Source organism: Lemur catta, chromosome 9 (assembly GCF_020740605.2).
Source record: "Lemur catta isolate mLemCat1 chromosome 9, mLemCat1.pri, whole genome shotgun sequence".
NCBI classification, from domain to species: domain Eukaryota; kingdom Metazoa; phylum Chordata; class Mammalia; order Primates; family Lemuridae; genus Lemur; species Lemur catta.
The window spans coordinates 21,908,058-21,924,096 of NC_059136.1; the positions used below are offsets into that span (position 1 = coordinate 21,908,058).

The 16,039-nt window shown below is 47.6% G+C and overlaps 1 protein-coding gene across 1 annotated transcript in view; it reads right to left on the minus strand.

Annotated features, from left to right (window-relative positions):
* The window catches only part of OCA2 (OCA2 melanosomal transmembrane protein), a 178,216-nt gene that overhangs the window by 47,261 nt on the left and 114,916 nt on the right, over positions 1-16,039 (minus strand). Inside the window, exons 19-21 of the mRNA XM_045560414.1 lie at positions 15,939-15,998; positions 15,245-15,349; positions 2,578-2,671 (exon numbers count right to left, since the gene is read on the minus strand). Of these exons, the coding sequence (XP_045416370.1) occupies positions 2,578-2,671; positions 15,245-15,349; positions 15,939-15,998 (259 nt within the window). The remainder of the gene's footprint in view (positions 1-2,577; positions 2,672-15,244; positions 15,350-15,938; positions 15,999-16,039) is intronic.

Sequence of the window (16,039 nt, forward strand, 5' to 3'; positions counted from 1 at the left end):
ATGCTCTCAGACCAGTGATAATTTTCCACCTGGCAGAAAGCATAGAAATTAACTCTACACACTGGCATTCCCTGTGGTGAGCTGAAGAGCCACCGGTCCTTCAAGATAGGAATGTGACCTAAGGAAAGCAACAGGTTTTAACACAGCCGTGTGCTGCATGGATTGTCTACAACCTCCAGGCACCATGGCGAGGAAGCTGCCTTCCTCCTCATTTTCTCTGCGTTCACTGTACCGTCTCCCTTCCGTCTTTCTGCCCTCAGATTGCACCTACCAATAAAGCCTGAGCATGGAAACTTGCCTCAGCCTCTGCTTTCCAGAAAACTCAGACTAAGGCAGATTTTTCTGAAGACTTATTTGAATTATTCTCAGCTCTTAGTAAAAAGGGCAATCGAAATGTACTGGGGTCAGACCGGTAAAATAACTGTGTCATTTCAAACTATCCAGTGAATCACCCCCAGTTTATATATTATAGCAAATGACATTTCTAAAACTGGCTGAAAAATTTCTATTTAAAGTATTCTTCAAAATGCCAACGCTGGGGGAATGGAAAGTTATTGTTTCATAGGTCTGGAGTTTCAGTCTGGGAAGATAAAAAGTGGAGATGGATGGTGGTGGTGTTTACACAACAATGTGAATGTACCTAATGCCACAGAGATGTACACTTAAAACTGATTAAGATGGGAAATTTTATGTCATGCATATTTTGCCACATTTTTAAAAAATGCCAAACCATGAGTCAGTGAGAGAGCGGTCCCTCATGAAATAAGTGCAGAGGTAACACCCAGCACAACGGAGCATCTGCCATGTCAGGACCAAGTACCTTTCAATGACCAGAGCTACTAGGTTAAAAAGATCCCAAGAATAGGCCTGGTGCAGTGGCTCATGCCTGTAATCCCAGCACGTGGGGAGGCCACGGTGGGAAGATCACTTGAGACCAGGAGTTCGAGACTGCTGTCTCTACAAAAAATTTAAAAAATTAGCCAGGTGTCATGGCACATGCCTATAGTCTCAGTTGCTCAGGAGGCTGAGGCAGGAGGATGGCTTGAGCCCAGGGGTTCGAGGCTGCAGTGAGCCATGATTGCACCACTGCACTCCAGCCTGGGTGACAGAGTGAGACCCTGTCTCTAAAATAAAAAATAAAAATATTTTAAAAAGAGCTTAAGACTTTAAACCTTTATTATTAGCTATAGCTGTATCCCTGCTTCCAAAATGTGCTCAGTCGATAAGTGTTTAATCCTATTTTAGGTTTTAGCCTGTAAATGGTCCACATTAATGTCTCTCCTTGAGAAATCCCCTCCACATTCATCTGTCCTACATGTTTTGGGGGAATCGAAACTCGAACAAGAGGGATCTCACTTTTTAAGACCCTGCTCAAAACTTTTCTTCCTAGAGAACCTCCTCTGACGGTGCCTCCAGTCACTCCGTGGTGCTCCTGAGCACCTGGGTGCACGCCTGTTACAGGCAGTGCCCATCTATGCCGCAGCCCAGCACAGGGGACCTTCTTTCCCTCTCAAGAACAGTGATGCCCTCGTGGTCTAGCGCAATGTCAGCTTACAGCAGATACTCAGCAAGTTGGAATGAACAAAATCCCTCACGGGGGATGCATTTCCGGGTGTCCTTGGATTCTGTTTCTTACTGTTGATGTTAAGTGTAGCTCTGAATGGAGTTATTCCTGTTCCTAGGGCTGGTACTTAGATGGGAGCGATTTTAACAGTTCTACACTCTCATAAGAACTTGAGGCCTCAGTCCCTGAGTTGGATGAATTGGCTGCCTCCAGAAATCATAGAAACTTCACTGGATAACATTAATCCCCCTTCACAACCAAGGAGATAAACTAACCAGAAAGTTATTGATTCAATAGTCAGAGATCAATCAAAGAACAAAGAAAGCTGGATTATCTAAGCATGCCTGGATATAAGAATAAAAACTTAAAATCTATCTGCTGTGTCTATCTAACAAGATTCTTCACAATCCTCCTGTGTTCCCAGAGGGGATCAGGCTTCCTATGTGTGAGAAGGGCTCTAACTCAGCAGCCCCAAGACAATCACATCCCAAGCCCAGAGGCCAGTCTGGTCACCGGAAGTCAGTCTCTCTGGACACTCTCCCTAGTTCACTTTTCAGTTTCTCCACCACCAAAAAAGTTCTTTAATCTTTCTTCCCACTCTCAGGTTAGAGCTTCTACTTCTTAGCTCACCCATTCGTCCCTCTGTCACTTAAGGAAGGAGTAAGAGAGAAAGAGAAAGAAAGAGAAGTGCCACTGAGGATGGCTTCTGACTCAAAGTCTGTTTCCAGACATCAGCTGCAGTCCAGACGGCACAGGGTGGGAGCACATTAGCTCATCCTCAGGCTATGGGCTTGCAATGTCAGAGACACTTCCTGCAGAGAGTGGGAAGTGACAGGCTTCACAGCAGAACTGAGTGGCTCTGGCATTGCTCCAGGAAAAGCCGAAGATATGTTTCCACCCAGGGAATCGCCGGGCTCTCCTTAATTTGCTTTTAATAGAATGTGCACTAACTGTTGCTTCGGGCTCGACCCCAGTGTCCACGTGCCCTCCCGCTGCGCCCAGCTCCCCCTTACCTCCCAGGCAGGCGCCGAGGGCCAGCGCATACATGAGCGGCGGCGTGGGCAGGCTGACCTCAGGGTCCTGGCTCAGGTTCAGGAGCACGGGGATCTGTGGAGGAAAAGGACATGGATGCCACATCCACGGGAGCTCAGAGGAGAGGCCACACTGTGACCGACTTACAAAACCCAAAGCGATTTTTCAGCAGTCAAACTTTAAGGAACTTAAGACTCAAGAAAAGAAACCAAAGCAAATCTTGGAATCCACAAAACTTGAGTTCGAACTCATCTGTATGTCTCTGAGTCCAGCCACATGACCAACTGGTTCTCCTTGTCCTCAACTTCCCCCAGTTGCCACTGCGGGTTTTACATGGGGTGAAAGCATAGAGGCTAACACAGCGCCTGGGAATGCAATAATCCAAGCAGAGACATCAAACCCTGTGAGTCCTATGCTGACTATGTACACACCATCTTATTTAATCCTCAGATGTCCCACAAGTGTGTCTGCTACTCCTTTGATTGACAGATTAGGAGACAGAGACCCAGAGAGGAGCAGGAATGCAGATCTCGCTAGTGGTCAAGAGAACCCAAATGCAGCTCTCTGACTCTAAACTGCACGCAGGTGCACATGTGCTGAGCCGCTTCCCGCCACTGCTCACTGCCAGCCACCCCGTACCTGCTGACAATACAACTAGGGAGTATCACTAGCACGCCACGCCAGCGTCTGGTGCACCTTTCTGACAGAGATAAATTTCACATTATTGTCATCAATGAAACACGCATTGGCTGTGAAATTTCTGTAAGAAATTTGTGTTCAGAAAGCATGCCCCCTTGTGGCTTATGTTGCTAAAGAAGAACAGGGAAGGATGCAGCCATGGGCAGGCTGGAAGGCTTGACAAGATGCAGGTGCCTGTTGTCACTGCCTGGCATCTCAGGGCAGCCCCGGAAACGCAGCAGGAATCCCTGGACCTGCTGCTCGGGGCAGGTGCCTTGTGTCAGCCTCTCTAAGGAGCAGCAGAAGGAGGAGATCACCAATAGTAACACATCTGGGAAAGGTGACACAGAAATCACAAACAGGTGAACCCAATGTGGAGGAGATCCGTAAGTGACGTGTGACAGCACTTGATGTTGAGAACGAAGGGGCAAGAGTTCCCCTCTGCTGCGCGCTAGGTCTCCTGATGGCAGGACCAGGAGCCTCACTCCCTCATCTCTTTATCCCTGTAACGGAATTTCACACACGATGTTTTTTTAATAAGAACTCCAGGCTGATTTAGCACTTTACATGAATGTATAATTTGATTTAAAAGTAAACATTGAACTAAGCAGCTCAAAAAAATAAGTAAAATATACAGTATGTTAGGTGGTATTAAGTACTATGAAAAATAAAGCACAAAGGGAGACAGGAGGGCGGGAGTGCCAATTTAGCACCAGTAAGGTGCAATTTTACAAAACTAATAAAAGGTGAAGGAGCAGGACCACGCTCATAATGATCTGTGTGACGAGACTCTCGGGCAGAAGGAATAGGACGTGCAAAGGCTCTGAGGCAAGAGCTTTCTTTATGTGTCCAAGGAAATCCAAAGAGGCCAGTCTGGCTAGAGCACAGTCGGCAAAGAGAACGGTAGGAAGTGAGGTCAGAGAGGGGACGGCAGCTGGATCTGAGATGAGCAGGCCATGGCCAAGGCTTGGGACCTACCGAGAAAGGTGGGAAGCTTCTGTGCAGAACAGACTTGCGGGGGCGGGGGCGGGAGCGGGAGCGGAACCCAGGGAATGATTTGAGGTGACGACAACACACGGGCAGGAAACATCAGCAGGGATTCAGGGGACGGCGTGGAGACAGTGGGACTGGTCAGATTCAGAAGTGTTGAAGGCAGCTGGCCACGGGATGTCAGGGGACTCATGGCCTCTGAGGCCTGAACAACTGAGAGGATGGAGTCGGCACTATGGCAGGGAGGGAGACTGGGGAGAGAGGGGATCGGGATCTCAGCTTGGGGCACATTAGGTTTGCAATGCCCACCGTGCCCAGCAGAGAGCTGAGAGAGGCAGTGGATACCCCAGTTGAGGCCCTGGGATGAAGCCCAGGGGTGGGCAGGTGTGGGTGACACTCAGAGCATGAGTGTGGGTGCGACTCTCAGCCTGTGTCTCGGGAACAAAGGTCCAGAACTGGGTCCAGGATGAAGAGGGCCCATGGGAGGAGGCTAAGGAGGATGCTGAGATGGGAGAAAGAGAACCCCAAGGAGCCAAAGGGGGAAAAGCTTCTGAGGACAAGAGGGGTCCCCTCCACCTGTGTTGCTGGGCCAGGCTACCAGGGGACAGAGAACATGACTGGATCTCTCTCAAGATGCTGCACCAGCCATTAGTGATCTTGGAGAGAACTGTCTCCATGGGATGCAGTAGAGTCAAGAAAAAAGCGAAGAGGGTCACAGTGAGAACAGGGCAGTGAGGACAGACTAGCTTCCAGAGCATCTAGCTACTACGGGGGCAAAGGGAGGGAGGGTGACAAGGATGCCCGCAGGAAGGGCAGTATGTTTGGATCTTGCTGAGAATGATCGGTGCAGAGTGAAAAATAAACTGTGCAGGAGAGGACTGTGGCATCGGTGCCACACGAAGGGGCTGGCCTCAGCCAAGAGTAGGAAATCTCCCACACCCAGTGGAAGGCAGGTAGGATGCACCCAGGAGCCACGGCGCCCACTGCTTGTGGAAACTCCCACTCAGTTGTTTTATTTCATCACAGATGGGAAGCAAGGTCACCAACCTCGAGGACGAAAGGGTGTGTGGAGGTTTGAAGGGAGGAGAAGCCCACATGGCACACAGCGCCCAAACAGCAGGACCCACTGAGTACCCAGCCGGGACAGGTCACTTCAGCCACGTCCCAAAAGAAGTTTGAAAAAAAAGAAAATGTGACCTCCTCATACATTTTAAATTAATATGTAAATTTTGCCATCCTAATCTAAAATAGTTCCCAAGGATGTAATTGCTAGTATATATTAACATTCTTTTTTTAAAAAAAAAAAGCATTCCATCATTCTTTCAAATGCATACATTTAAATTTAAATGCCATAATACCATAATTCATTTGAAAATACATTTAAAGGTCCTGTTTAGCTGACTGAGAGCAGAAGGGCACAAGGTCCCTGCTGCCTGACCTCTGGCAGGGCTGGCCCCCGCAGGTCAGGAAGGAGAGGGCCCCCAAACTGGACACCCCACCTGGGGAGGGGCATAATTGCCCCAGAGCAAGCGATGCCCCAGCCACCCCCAGCAGTGTTTCCAGGTGGACAACTGCCCATGGCTCCCAGCCAGATTCCCCTGCACAGGGTTGTGGAAGTGCCTTGGGTAAGCACTGGGAAGTTGCACCTTCACGGGAGAGACTGCCAGCTCAGCAAATGCGACTGTGGTGAGGTGGGAAGGCAGATGTACAGCTGGTAGGGGCACAAACCCCGCAGATGGGGCTCTGCGTAAAGCAGCGCTTCACCAGTGCCAACGTGCAGACAGGTTACCCAGCATCTTGTCCAAATGCAGCCTCTGACTCAGGTCTGTGCAGCAGAGACCTCTGCATTTCTACAAGTGCCAGGTGCTGCTGGTGCCCAGATCCCATTTGAGGGCAAGGGGTTGTTTGTTCTCAATGTGATGCATTCGTTTTCTTCACCTGGGACTCCTGTTATTGCCACGCTGGATCTCACCTCCAATCTCTTACCCTTTTTCATGATTCTGTTTCTTTGCCCTTTTTTTGCTCTGTACTTGTCTGTATCTCTCTCTCGCTTGCTGCAAACCCAGTAACTCAGGCCTAACACTGACTTTTCTCTTCTTCAATTCATTATTCAATATTTTTAGTTGAAAATAATTATGGGTTTTAGTTCCAGAAACTATTTTTTGTGCTGTGCTTAAATCTCCCTGAGTGTTCTTATAATTTGTCATTTGTTATCCTTTGCCACTTGGGTTTTGTGGGGTGCCATGGAGCTAGGATCTGGCAGTAGAGTGGCCGGTCTGTGGGCCAGGGAAGGTGAAAGACCCTCACCCCTGGGCACTACAATGCCCCTCCAAGTCTTCTCTGCTCCTAAGGGGTCACCCCTGGGCACCCACCCGTGGGGCAGACTTGCAACTGAACAGCTCATTGGAACCGGGCTCAGCACCAAGCTAATGGAGGAAAACAGCATCTCCGCGCTACTCACGTCTCTGTTTCTCTAACTCCAGTACTTCCTTAGCTTGCACAAACCAGAATTGGGATTCAGGCCCAGATCCACCTTCTGCAGAACCTGAGCTGTTAATTCCTCCAAATGCTCATGTTATTAATTTGCAATCCACTGGGGCTGGTTCGATCCTCTGCATTATTTTGTTCCTGAACATTTGAGGAAAGGATGAGTAAAAACAAAAATGAGATTAAATAAAAACCAAAATGCTAAAGATCATGTGAAATGCTTTTGATTTCACCCTCTCTGAAAGAGTGCTTTCCCGTGCCAGGTGCCACAGCCAAGCATGTCTGTCCCAACATCTCCTGCAGGGCCTGCGGGAGGGGGCAGACACCAAAGAAACCTGAGGGAGAAGATGCACGAGAATGAGGCGGCCTTGAAAAAATGACTTCCACACAGAGGCTGAACGACAATACAGATAATGATGAGTATCCAAGACGTCAGTTAAAGGAAACCCACAAAATTATGTGCATAAATTACCATTCTTTGAATTCAACATCCAGGACAAGAATAATAACATTTTAACTTGAAAACTGCCTGAGAATTCTTCCTGTTCAAGCAAATGAGGTTGAAAAGATAAGGTTTAAATGGAGAAAGACTGTCAGGGAATTCTCAGTCATTACATGTTTTCTGAGATTTCCAACACAGTCTTTATGGCAAAGAAGCAGAAGCCTGAGGATGCTGCCCAGGGAGCAGGCAGGCTCAGGCTCCCCAGCTGCTGTGCACCTGAGCGAGTAGAGAGGAAGCAAGGAGAGGCAGGCGTATGTGAAAGGGATTTCCCTGTATGGAAATATTTGTTAAGATATTGAAATATCTCCACGCAGGTAGATGGAGAGCCACGGCCCTAGCCCCAGTGCCTCCCTCTGCCCCCAGCAAGTGAGGGACTGACACTGGCCCAGGGAAGATGGGAGGAGGGGGCTTCAAGCATCCTGCTTCAGTGCCCGCATCTGCTCTGATTGCACTAAATATTGATGAAGTATTGACATTACTATTTGAGTGATGGGTATACGAAAAGCCCAGCCTCACCACTGTACAATTCATCCATGTAACCAAAAACCACTGTACCCCTAAATCTATTGAAATTAAAAAAATGGTTTAATAGTATTAACTATTGTTTAATAGTGCCATTGTGAAAGGTCAAATGCAGGAAGGACCCAAGGCTGAGGGACAAAGTAAACTAAAAGAGCAAATCTAACCCCCGGAGCTGGAGCTAGAATGTTCACCGAAGCCCTTCTGGCCAACTTGGAGAGACAAACCCCATCTATGATCTTGTTCTTTCCACTTTGAACATTGCGAGATTAGCAAAAAGTCAATGGCATGATGGCATGCTCTCATCAGTTATAAACTAAGTCTTTGGAATTTCCCGAATTATTTGATGTTTTTCCCTGACCACTGGAAGAAGAGAAATATCACAAACAAATCTGAACAGAACTTCCTACCTGTTGCTCTCAGCATATAGCTGGCAACATGAATGTAGAGAAACAACCCCCAAGCTAAAGACACATGCTACAGTTTGGGTATTTGGCCCCTCCTCCCGGCATTGAGTGAGTTTGTTCCCAGGAGGAGATTGTTAAAAAGAGCCTGGCACCTCCTCCCCTCTGTCTCCCTCCCTTCCTCTCGCCATGCAAAGCTGCTCCTTCACCTTCTGCCATGAGTAGAAGCTCCTGAGGCCCTTGCCAGGAGCAGATGCTGGCACCAGGCTTCTTGTACAGCCTGCAGAACCATGAGCCAAATAAACCTCTTTTCTTTATAATCATCCAGCCTCAGGCACTCCTTTGTAGCAACACACAAACGGACTGAGACAACACACATTAGAGAGACAGCACCGCCAAAGACAAGACAGGCTTTGTCTCTTTAAACTCACTTCCCTAGAATAATGGAATAATGTTGCTCGCGCATGTTTCTAATAGAAGACCCTTCCATGGGGCCACACAGCCCCAGGGTCCCCCCACTCTCTCTGCTATAAGTTTGCCAGCATTTATAGTCACTGGAGATGACAACTGCACCTGCCAGCTCTCTGGCTTTTTTGTAAGTCCATTCATGTTAAAATCCCTACAGACAAGTGTCCTGTTGACCTGTCAAATGACCTTAGCCAGAAGTGCTAAGGTCACAGCTGACCAACACTGGCCAGAATGCAGGCAGCTCGGCTGGCAGCGTGGGAACCTGAGGTGCCGCTCCCTGTGTTCACACTGTGTGTCTGAAGGTTACAGGCAGGTGAACCTGTCTCTATTACTGTATTTCCAGGGGATGGTCTTTGGTCTCCTCGTTCATTCTCCAGCCAGACCCTGAGCAGGCCTCCCGAGTGTGTGCAGAGAAGACCAGGTACTCCGAGGGCTATTCCAGAGACAGTCCCAGACACTAGACCTTCTGGAGCAGAAGCTCAGATGCCTAAACTCTGTAGGTCCACGTGAGCCAGACCAGACCACAAAGGTTTCAGGACGGCAAGGATGAGGCGCTGCACTTCTATCCACTCCAGCAGAAGGTGCAGAGGGACACACATGACTGCAAAGGTCTCAGGTGTGAGCCAGACCCTCATTGCTGCCCACACGCTCTCCGAGTCAGGCTGAGTTCAGAGGGCTCCACAGCCACACAGAGTGAAGGTACTCCAAGTCAGAGGGGACACTCTGTAGGCAGGAAACCTAGATCACCTCCCAAAGATCATTCATATCCCTGCATCCATAAGAGGCCAGAACCAGTGGGAGATGACTCTATCCATAAGGAGAGGATTTATTATGAGGAGTTGCCCTGCATGACAGGGGTGGGGCTGAGCAGGACGCCCTATATCCACCCACAGGACAGGCAGGGAGGAAGGAAAGGTGACGAGCAGCTGGAACCCCATGGGCACTGCTCAGGCGTGTCACAGGGGTCAGGAAAGAAGGTCCTGGGGAAGAGAGCACCTGCAGACCCTGGCAGTGCCCCAGTGCTGAGGGACTCAGAACATCCACTCTATTTCCCAGCCTTTCCAAGTGCCCATCACGAGCCAGAGCACCCAGTGATTTCTCAGGTTGCAGATGAACAGATGAATCCACCTGCATCTCTGGACCTCCAGGCCAGCAGCGACTGTCAAACCCAGTGGCTGCCACAGGGAAGGCAGATCTGGAGAAAGGACCACCTCCCACTGGGGAACATAGAGGGCTGTGTGTTAATGAAACTGGCTCCCAGGGCAGAGAAGGACAGCTGAGGAGGACAGCTGTTACCAGCAGCAAAGAACAGTACAGACAAAGGCAGAAGAGCCCCCAGCATTGTGCTAAAGAGAGTGGCACCACATCCACTGAAGACGAGGGTATGTCTCAGATGGCAGGGAGGCCTGGCTGGAGGGACGTGCAGAGATGGTGTCTGCAGCTCTGAGGGAATGCAGTGAAGCACTGGGGTGTCCAGTTTCCTCAGTAATGGAGTGTAGCTGGAGGGTGGTAGGCTTGGGAGTAAGGTGAATGAAGAGTTACTTTGGGAAAATTAATCTACTGCAGTTAATTCACTCTTTCACTCATTTGCAAACATTTGCTAACTATCTTCTTTGTGCCAGGCAGGATGCTAGTGAAAGAGGATACACACACGAACAGATGGAGTTCCTAGACAGCTGCAGGCATCTCTTGACAATCAGTTTGATGAATAACTTGGTGGAGGTATGTGCAGAGTCCTACGGGACCCCAGAGGGTAAGCAAGGCTCTGCACAGGGAAGTCTAGAAACATTGAAGAGAAGGTGTTTAAGTATGCATAGCAGGAGGCTCTGCAGCCTCTCCCATGTTTGGGGAACTCTTGTTTGAGCTTTGGCTCCCCAAGGCAGAAGCAGGAAACTCACTTTCCCTACTTTTGCAGTTAGACAAGGCATGGGACATGGGCTCCTTCAATCAGACACATCTGCTCAAGAGGCCAGTTTGGAGAATTTGGAGGAAGGAAGTGACAAGGCCAATTCAAGGGCAGGGTGACAGAGAGGTCCTGCACTCAGTGGCCAGGATGAGGGGAGTGAGTCTGAGCACTCATGCTAAGCAGCAGAAGCTGGGGGCTTGATGGGGCAGCCCTAACCCACTCTCATGTGTCCTTGAGAAATTCTCAGAAATTCCAAGGAGTGTGTACTATCCCTAGATAAACTCCTTTTCTTCTTAAACTAACTAAAATGTGTTCTGTTGATTGCAACTGTTGATTGAAATGGTGATAGCACTCTGTGCTTTGCAAACAGAATGATCCCAACTAAAAGACTAGGAATAAAATCTGTACTTCCCAAACCAGTTGATGCAGGGGAGGTGGGATTTATCAATCCAAGAGAAGTCAGAAAATGGGAATAAAAGAATCAGCAATGAAAAAGTATAATAAATGGAAAGCCAAAATAAAATGGTGGTAATAAATTCAAGTTCATCAGGCATCACAATAAATGTAAACATGTTAAACTGTTCTCTTAAAAGACAGAGATCATCTGCTTGGAATTTTAAAAATCCATTTATTTTCATGCTGCTTAAAAAGTGCAAATGAAAAAAAAATATTTTTAAAAACTTTTTTTAAAAAAGACCAAAAAATAAAGAATTGGAAGAAGATAAACCAGGCAGAGGCTCAGAGCAGAGATGAAGAGATACTTTACATAAAGTAAAAGAAACCAACCACTAGGAAGTTATATAGATAATGAACCTTCAACACCTAATACAGTCACAAAGTAAACAATGCAAAAATGTTCTGAAGTACAAGGAGAAATAGATCAATCCCTAAAGTTATCTGCTCTATCAGAACAGATTGATTAGAAAAGTGATGAGTGAAGCTAGAGAAGATCTAATCATGCAATGGCATGCTTGCAGGTGTAGACACGTATAGATCTCTGTGCACATACACATGAGGAAATTTAAACATTTTATCCTCTTTGCCTCAGGAGTTCTTATTTATTGTTAAGAAATAAAATATTATAGACAAGTATGAAGTTCTCTGTTCCACCCCTAACCCTCTGGATCATTTCCACCCTCCCATCTCTTGAGGGTACTATGCTCATGAACTGGGTCAGTGGCACATTGAGGAAGGGGCTAAGGGAAGGATCTTGGTTCATGTGTGCCAGCATGGGCAGAAATCAAATACAGAGGGACTAAAGCAGTAATAATATATTAATACATACATTGACATGCAGCTTTTTAAAGCATATGGCTGGAGAAAAACCAGCCACTTGCTAGGTCAAAGGATGTTTCAGGATTTTCTAAGTATGAAATCCTATGGGCCAGATCCTCTGCCCACACACAACTGAAATCAAGATCTTGAAGAGATACTTGCACTCCCATGTTCACTGCCACATTATTCAGAATAACTGAGATATGGAATGTCAACGGAAAAGAAGCCAAACTCTGTAAAATAATTTTAAACAGATTTATTCTGAGCCAAATTTGAGGATCATGACCCAGAGCCACACCCAAGAAGCCTTGAGCAAGTGGACTTGCTGTAGCTGGGTTACAGTTTGGTTTTAAACATTTCAGGGAGTCAGGGATTACAGGTAAAGTCATAAACCAATACGTGGAAGGCGTACATTGGTTTGGCCTGAAAAGGTGGGCCATGTGGAAGGGGGGCGCTTACAGGTTATAGGGGAGTTTAAAGATTCTTTGACTTGTAATTGGTTAAAGACATGAAGCTTTGTCTAAAGGCTTGGAATGTTTTAAGATAAGGAGCTGTTAATCGGAGACAAGTCACCGGACATAGATTTACTGTATAAATTGAGGACCTGCAGGTCTGTCTTGCATCCCCTTATGCCTACTAATGGGTTACACAGGATGTCTCCGAGAAGGAAGGGGGGCATGATGAGGCATGTCTGACCTCCCTCCTCGTGGCAGGCAATTTAGTTTTAGGATATCCCCTTGGCCAAGAGGAAGTCCATTCAGTTAGCTGGTTGCAGGGAGCCTTAAGATTTTATTTTAGTTCACAAGAGTCAACCTAAGTATACATAGACAGATGTGTAAAGAAAAGGTTGTATATATACAATGGAATATTATTCAGCCTTAAAAAGGCAGAAATCCTGCTATTTGTGACAACATGGATATACCGAGAGGACATTATGCTAAGTGAGATAAGCCACTCACAGAAAGACAAATATTGTACCATTCCCCTTCCATGAGTTATCTAAAATAGTCAAACTCACAGAAGCAGAGAGCAGCACAGTACGTGCCAGGATCTAAGGGGCAGAGGAGACGGGCAGATGCTTGCCAATGGGTACAGAGTTTCAGTGATGCACAACGAGTAAGTTCTAGAGAACAACACAGTGTCTACGGTTAACAATACGGTAGTGTGCACTTTGAAGTATCTTAACAGGATAGATCTCATGTTTAGTGTTCTTACCATAAAACACACACAGACATAAGAACACCAGGAAATTTTTGGAGTTGATGATATGTTTAGTACCTTGATTGTGTTGATGGTATCACAGATGGATGCATATGTTCAAATTCATCAAAATGTATATGGTCAATATGTGCAGTTTTTTGAATATCAATTATACCTCAATGAAGCTAAAGAAAAGTGATGAAAAGACACTCAAAGGAAAGGAGGGAAGATGGGAGTGAGGGAAAGTGACAGGCACCTCAATGCTATGTGTTCACTGTCCACCCAAGGGCTATGGAGGTCACTTGGGTGCCGCTTCCAGACTAAGGCAGTAACCCCAAGTGGTTCTCCATGTCTCTCCTCTGACACAGCCACTGTGGACACCTTGTGCTGACATGGCACCGTCACTCATTATGATTCATGGGCTTTACAAAGCTATGTGTCAGTATATGCATAGGGTGCTGCTTTGGTCCCTCTGTATTTGGTTTCTGCCCACGCTGACACACACGGACCAAGATCCTTCCCGCAGCCCCTTCCACACTGAGCCACTGAATAAATGGATATGACCCAAATCCATGAGGATAGTGCCCTCAGGAGAAGGGAAGGTAGAAACAACCCTGGATTGAGGGGAGGAACAGAGAAATTCATGTTTACGTCAATGTTTTCTTTCTTAACAATACAACAAGAAACCTTGAGGCAAAGCGGAAAAAATGTTCAAATTTCCTCATTTTGGGTGGTGAACACATGAATGTTTGTAGTACTATCTTCTCTGATTCCTTTGATTTATTTTTTAAAGTCAAAATTTAAGTAGCCATTAAAATTTGGGAAACAAAAATGTGAAAAATGTCCAATTTTTAGAAAGTGGAGCAACCTAAATTCCCAGCACTAGGGCTCCTCCAATTCAGTCCCAGAAAGGATCTAGGTCCTGAACCCCTGACGCCTACCCAGAAGGTGGGGCTTTCAGCTGTGATCACGTGGGGCCAGAAAGAAGAGATCAAGGCTTGTGACTCAATCCCAGGTCCTGTGGCCTCGCTGAGTTCAGATGCACTAAGTCTCTGTGGACTCTGTTTCATCTGAGAACAGGATAAGTGCGCACACAAATCTTGCTGTCTCGGGAGCTGAGGACCCCCTTAAGGGCAGCTCTGACAGAGGCATCAGCCCGCCTGGGGCTCAGGGAGAGGTGGAGCCCACTGAGCCGAAACCAGGACATTTGACAACAGACACACAACTTCCCTACTTTGGGACTTCACACAGCCACAGAATTAGTTAAGGATTACCAAACCCCAACCTTGGAAGGAGAGCAATAGCCAGGCAACTAGAGGGTCACCCGGGGCAGGAACTGTGAACTCCGGCTGTTAGCGAGGGCTGCCGAGTCCCAGGTCCCCCAAGGTCTGTGCTGTGTGAGGGAAGTGCTGCAGAGCCGGCCCACCCCTGCCTCCCACAGCCAGTTCCACTGCTCCAGTCCTTCGCGTCCCATTGTTCTGACTGTGACACAGGGTGACGGAATGTCTTGGGAGCCCCCTCACATGGGCTGTTCTGTACGGGTAAGAGGGGGGCCTGCAGGGTCACAAGAACAGAGAACTCCTCTGTCTAGCATCCTGCCATGAGGAGTGTTCACTAGGCTCCTGTCCCCGTGCCCAGGACACCTGGGATCGCAGATGTTTTTAATAGGATCCAGCTTCTTGTATGCAAGCTGCTGCTCCTACCTTTACACTGCTACACCAGGGCTCACAGGTCCTGCCCTGAGCTGAGCAATCCCTGATGTCAGAAGCACACCAGGCATAGGGCTCATTGGGCCTATTAAAAGCCTGTCTTGTGTACTTCCCACTTGAGCTGAGGTTTAGGACCACACAGAGAATTAAAAATCCTACCCAGGCTAAGCATCAGAAACTGCACAGGCTGGTTAGAACAGCTTCTGCATTCATAGGGGAGGAAGGTGGAAGCCTCTGTCTTTGGTTGTCTCGTAATCTTCCAGGAGGAGTGGCAGCTTTCAGTGGGGACAACCCCTAAACAATCAGTGACCCCAGGACTGGCCGTCTACCGTAGCTGTAGACCCCTAGCTCCTGCCTGCCATCTGGGCTCTGCCCACATTTTGTCCTCTACACCTGTGAGCATGGCAAAAAGGCAGGTTTCATTCTCTGCTTCCTTACGAAGGAAGGGTAAGCCCTAGATTATATTCAAGATGAAGCTGAGCCCTCAACACAGGGCAACATGTGACTCACCATGGTAGCGGTGAACGGGATGTTGTCAATCAAGGACGAGGCCAAGGCTGAGACCCAGACCACCAGGATGATGGCAGCCGCAAGGCGCCGGTCCTCCGGGACCATCTGGAAAGAGCAGATAACAGCAGCTGCATTGTTGAATCACACGCACTTAGGATCCAATCCTACGACAGGTGAGACTCAGAGGGGTATCAGTCCTTCCTCTTGCACATGACAAGACCAAAGCAGACAAGGTGTGCAAAGTAGGGCCACACCCACGCCAGGAGCCTGAACTCCTGGGTTTCTGCAAGTGACTGCTGGGAGCAATTTCCAGCCACACCCAAGCCAACAAGCCTGTGAAAAGGGAGGCAGTGCGACCCCACCCCTCAACCACAGCTGGCAGCTGCCACACTGGTCACACCAGCCTCACAGCCCAGCAGAGTGTGGGATCAGGACATCTGCAGTGCTCATTTACTGAGACAGTGTCACCTGCTCTCCTTAGACTTTAACTAAAGGCTAAAAACAAAATAGCAGGCATCTGTAATTATATATTCTTTGAGAAAAAAGTTTCCCTTCATCTCTAGGCTACACAGGATAAAATAGGTTCCCTGCTGTACCTTTTTACATAATTAATGTGATCAGTTCTTCACAGATTTTTTTAAACAAAATTGAAGCACAGTGGCTGGAGCACATTCTATTACAGCATTTATTGTACCTTTATTAGCAAAGCAGTCTGTTCTCCGACATATTCTATTAAGTGGAGATGTGCCAATGCCTAGAAGAAAGGATGTATGGTGAGAATCAGTTTAAAACTGA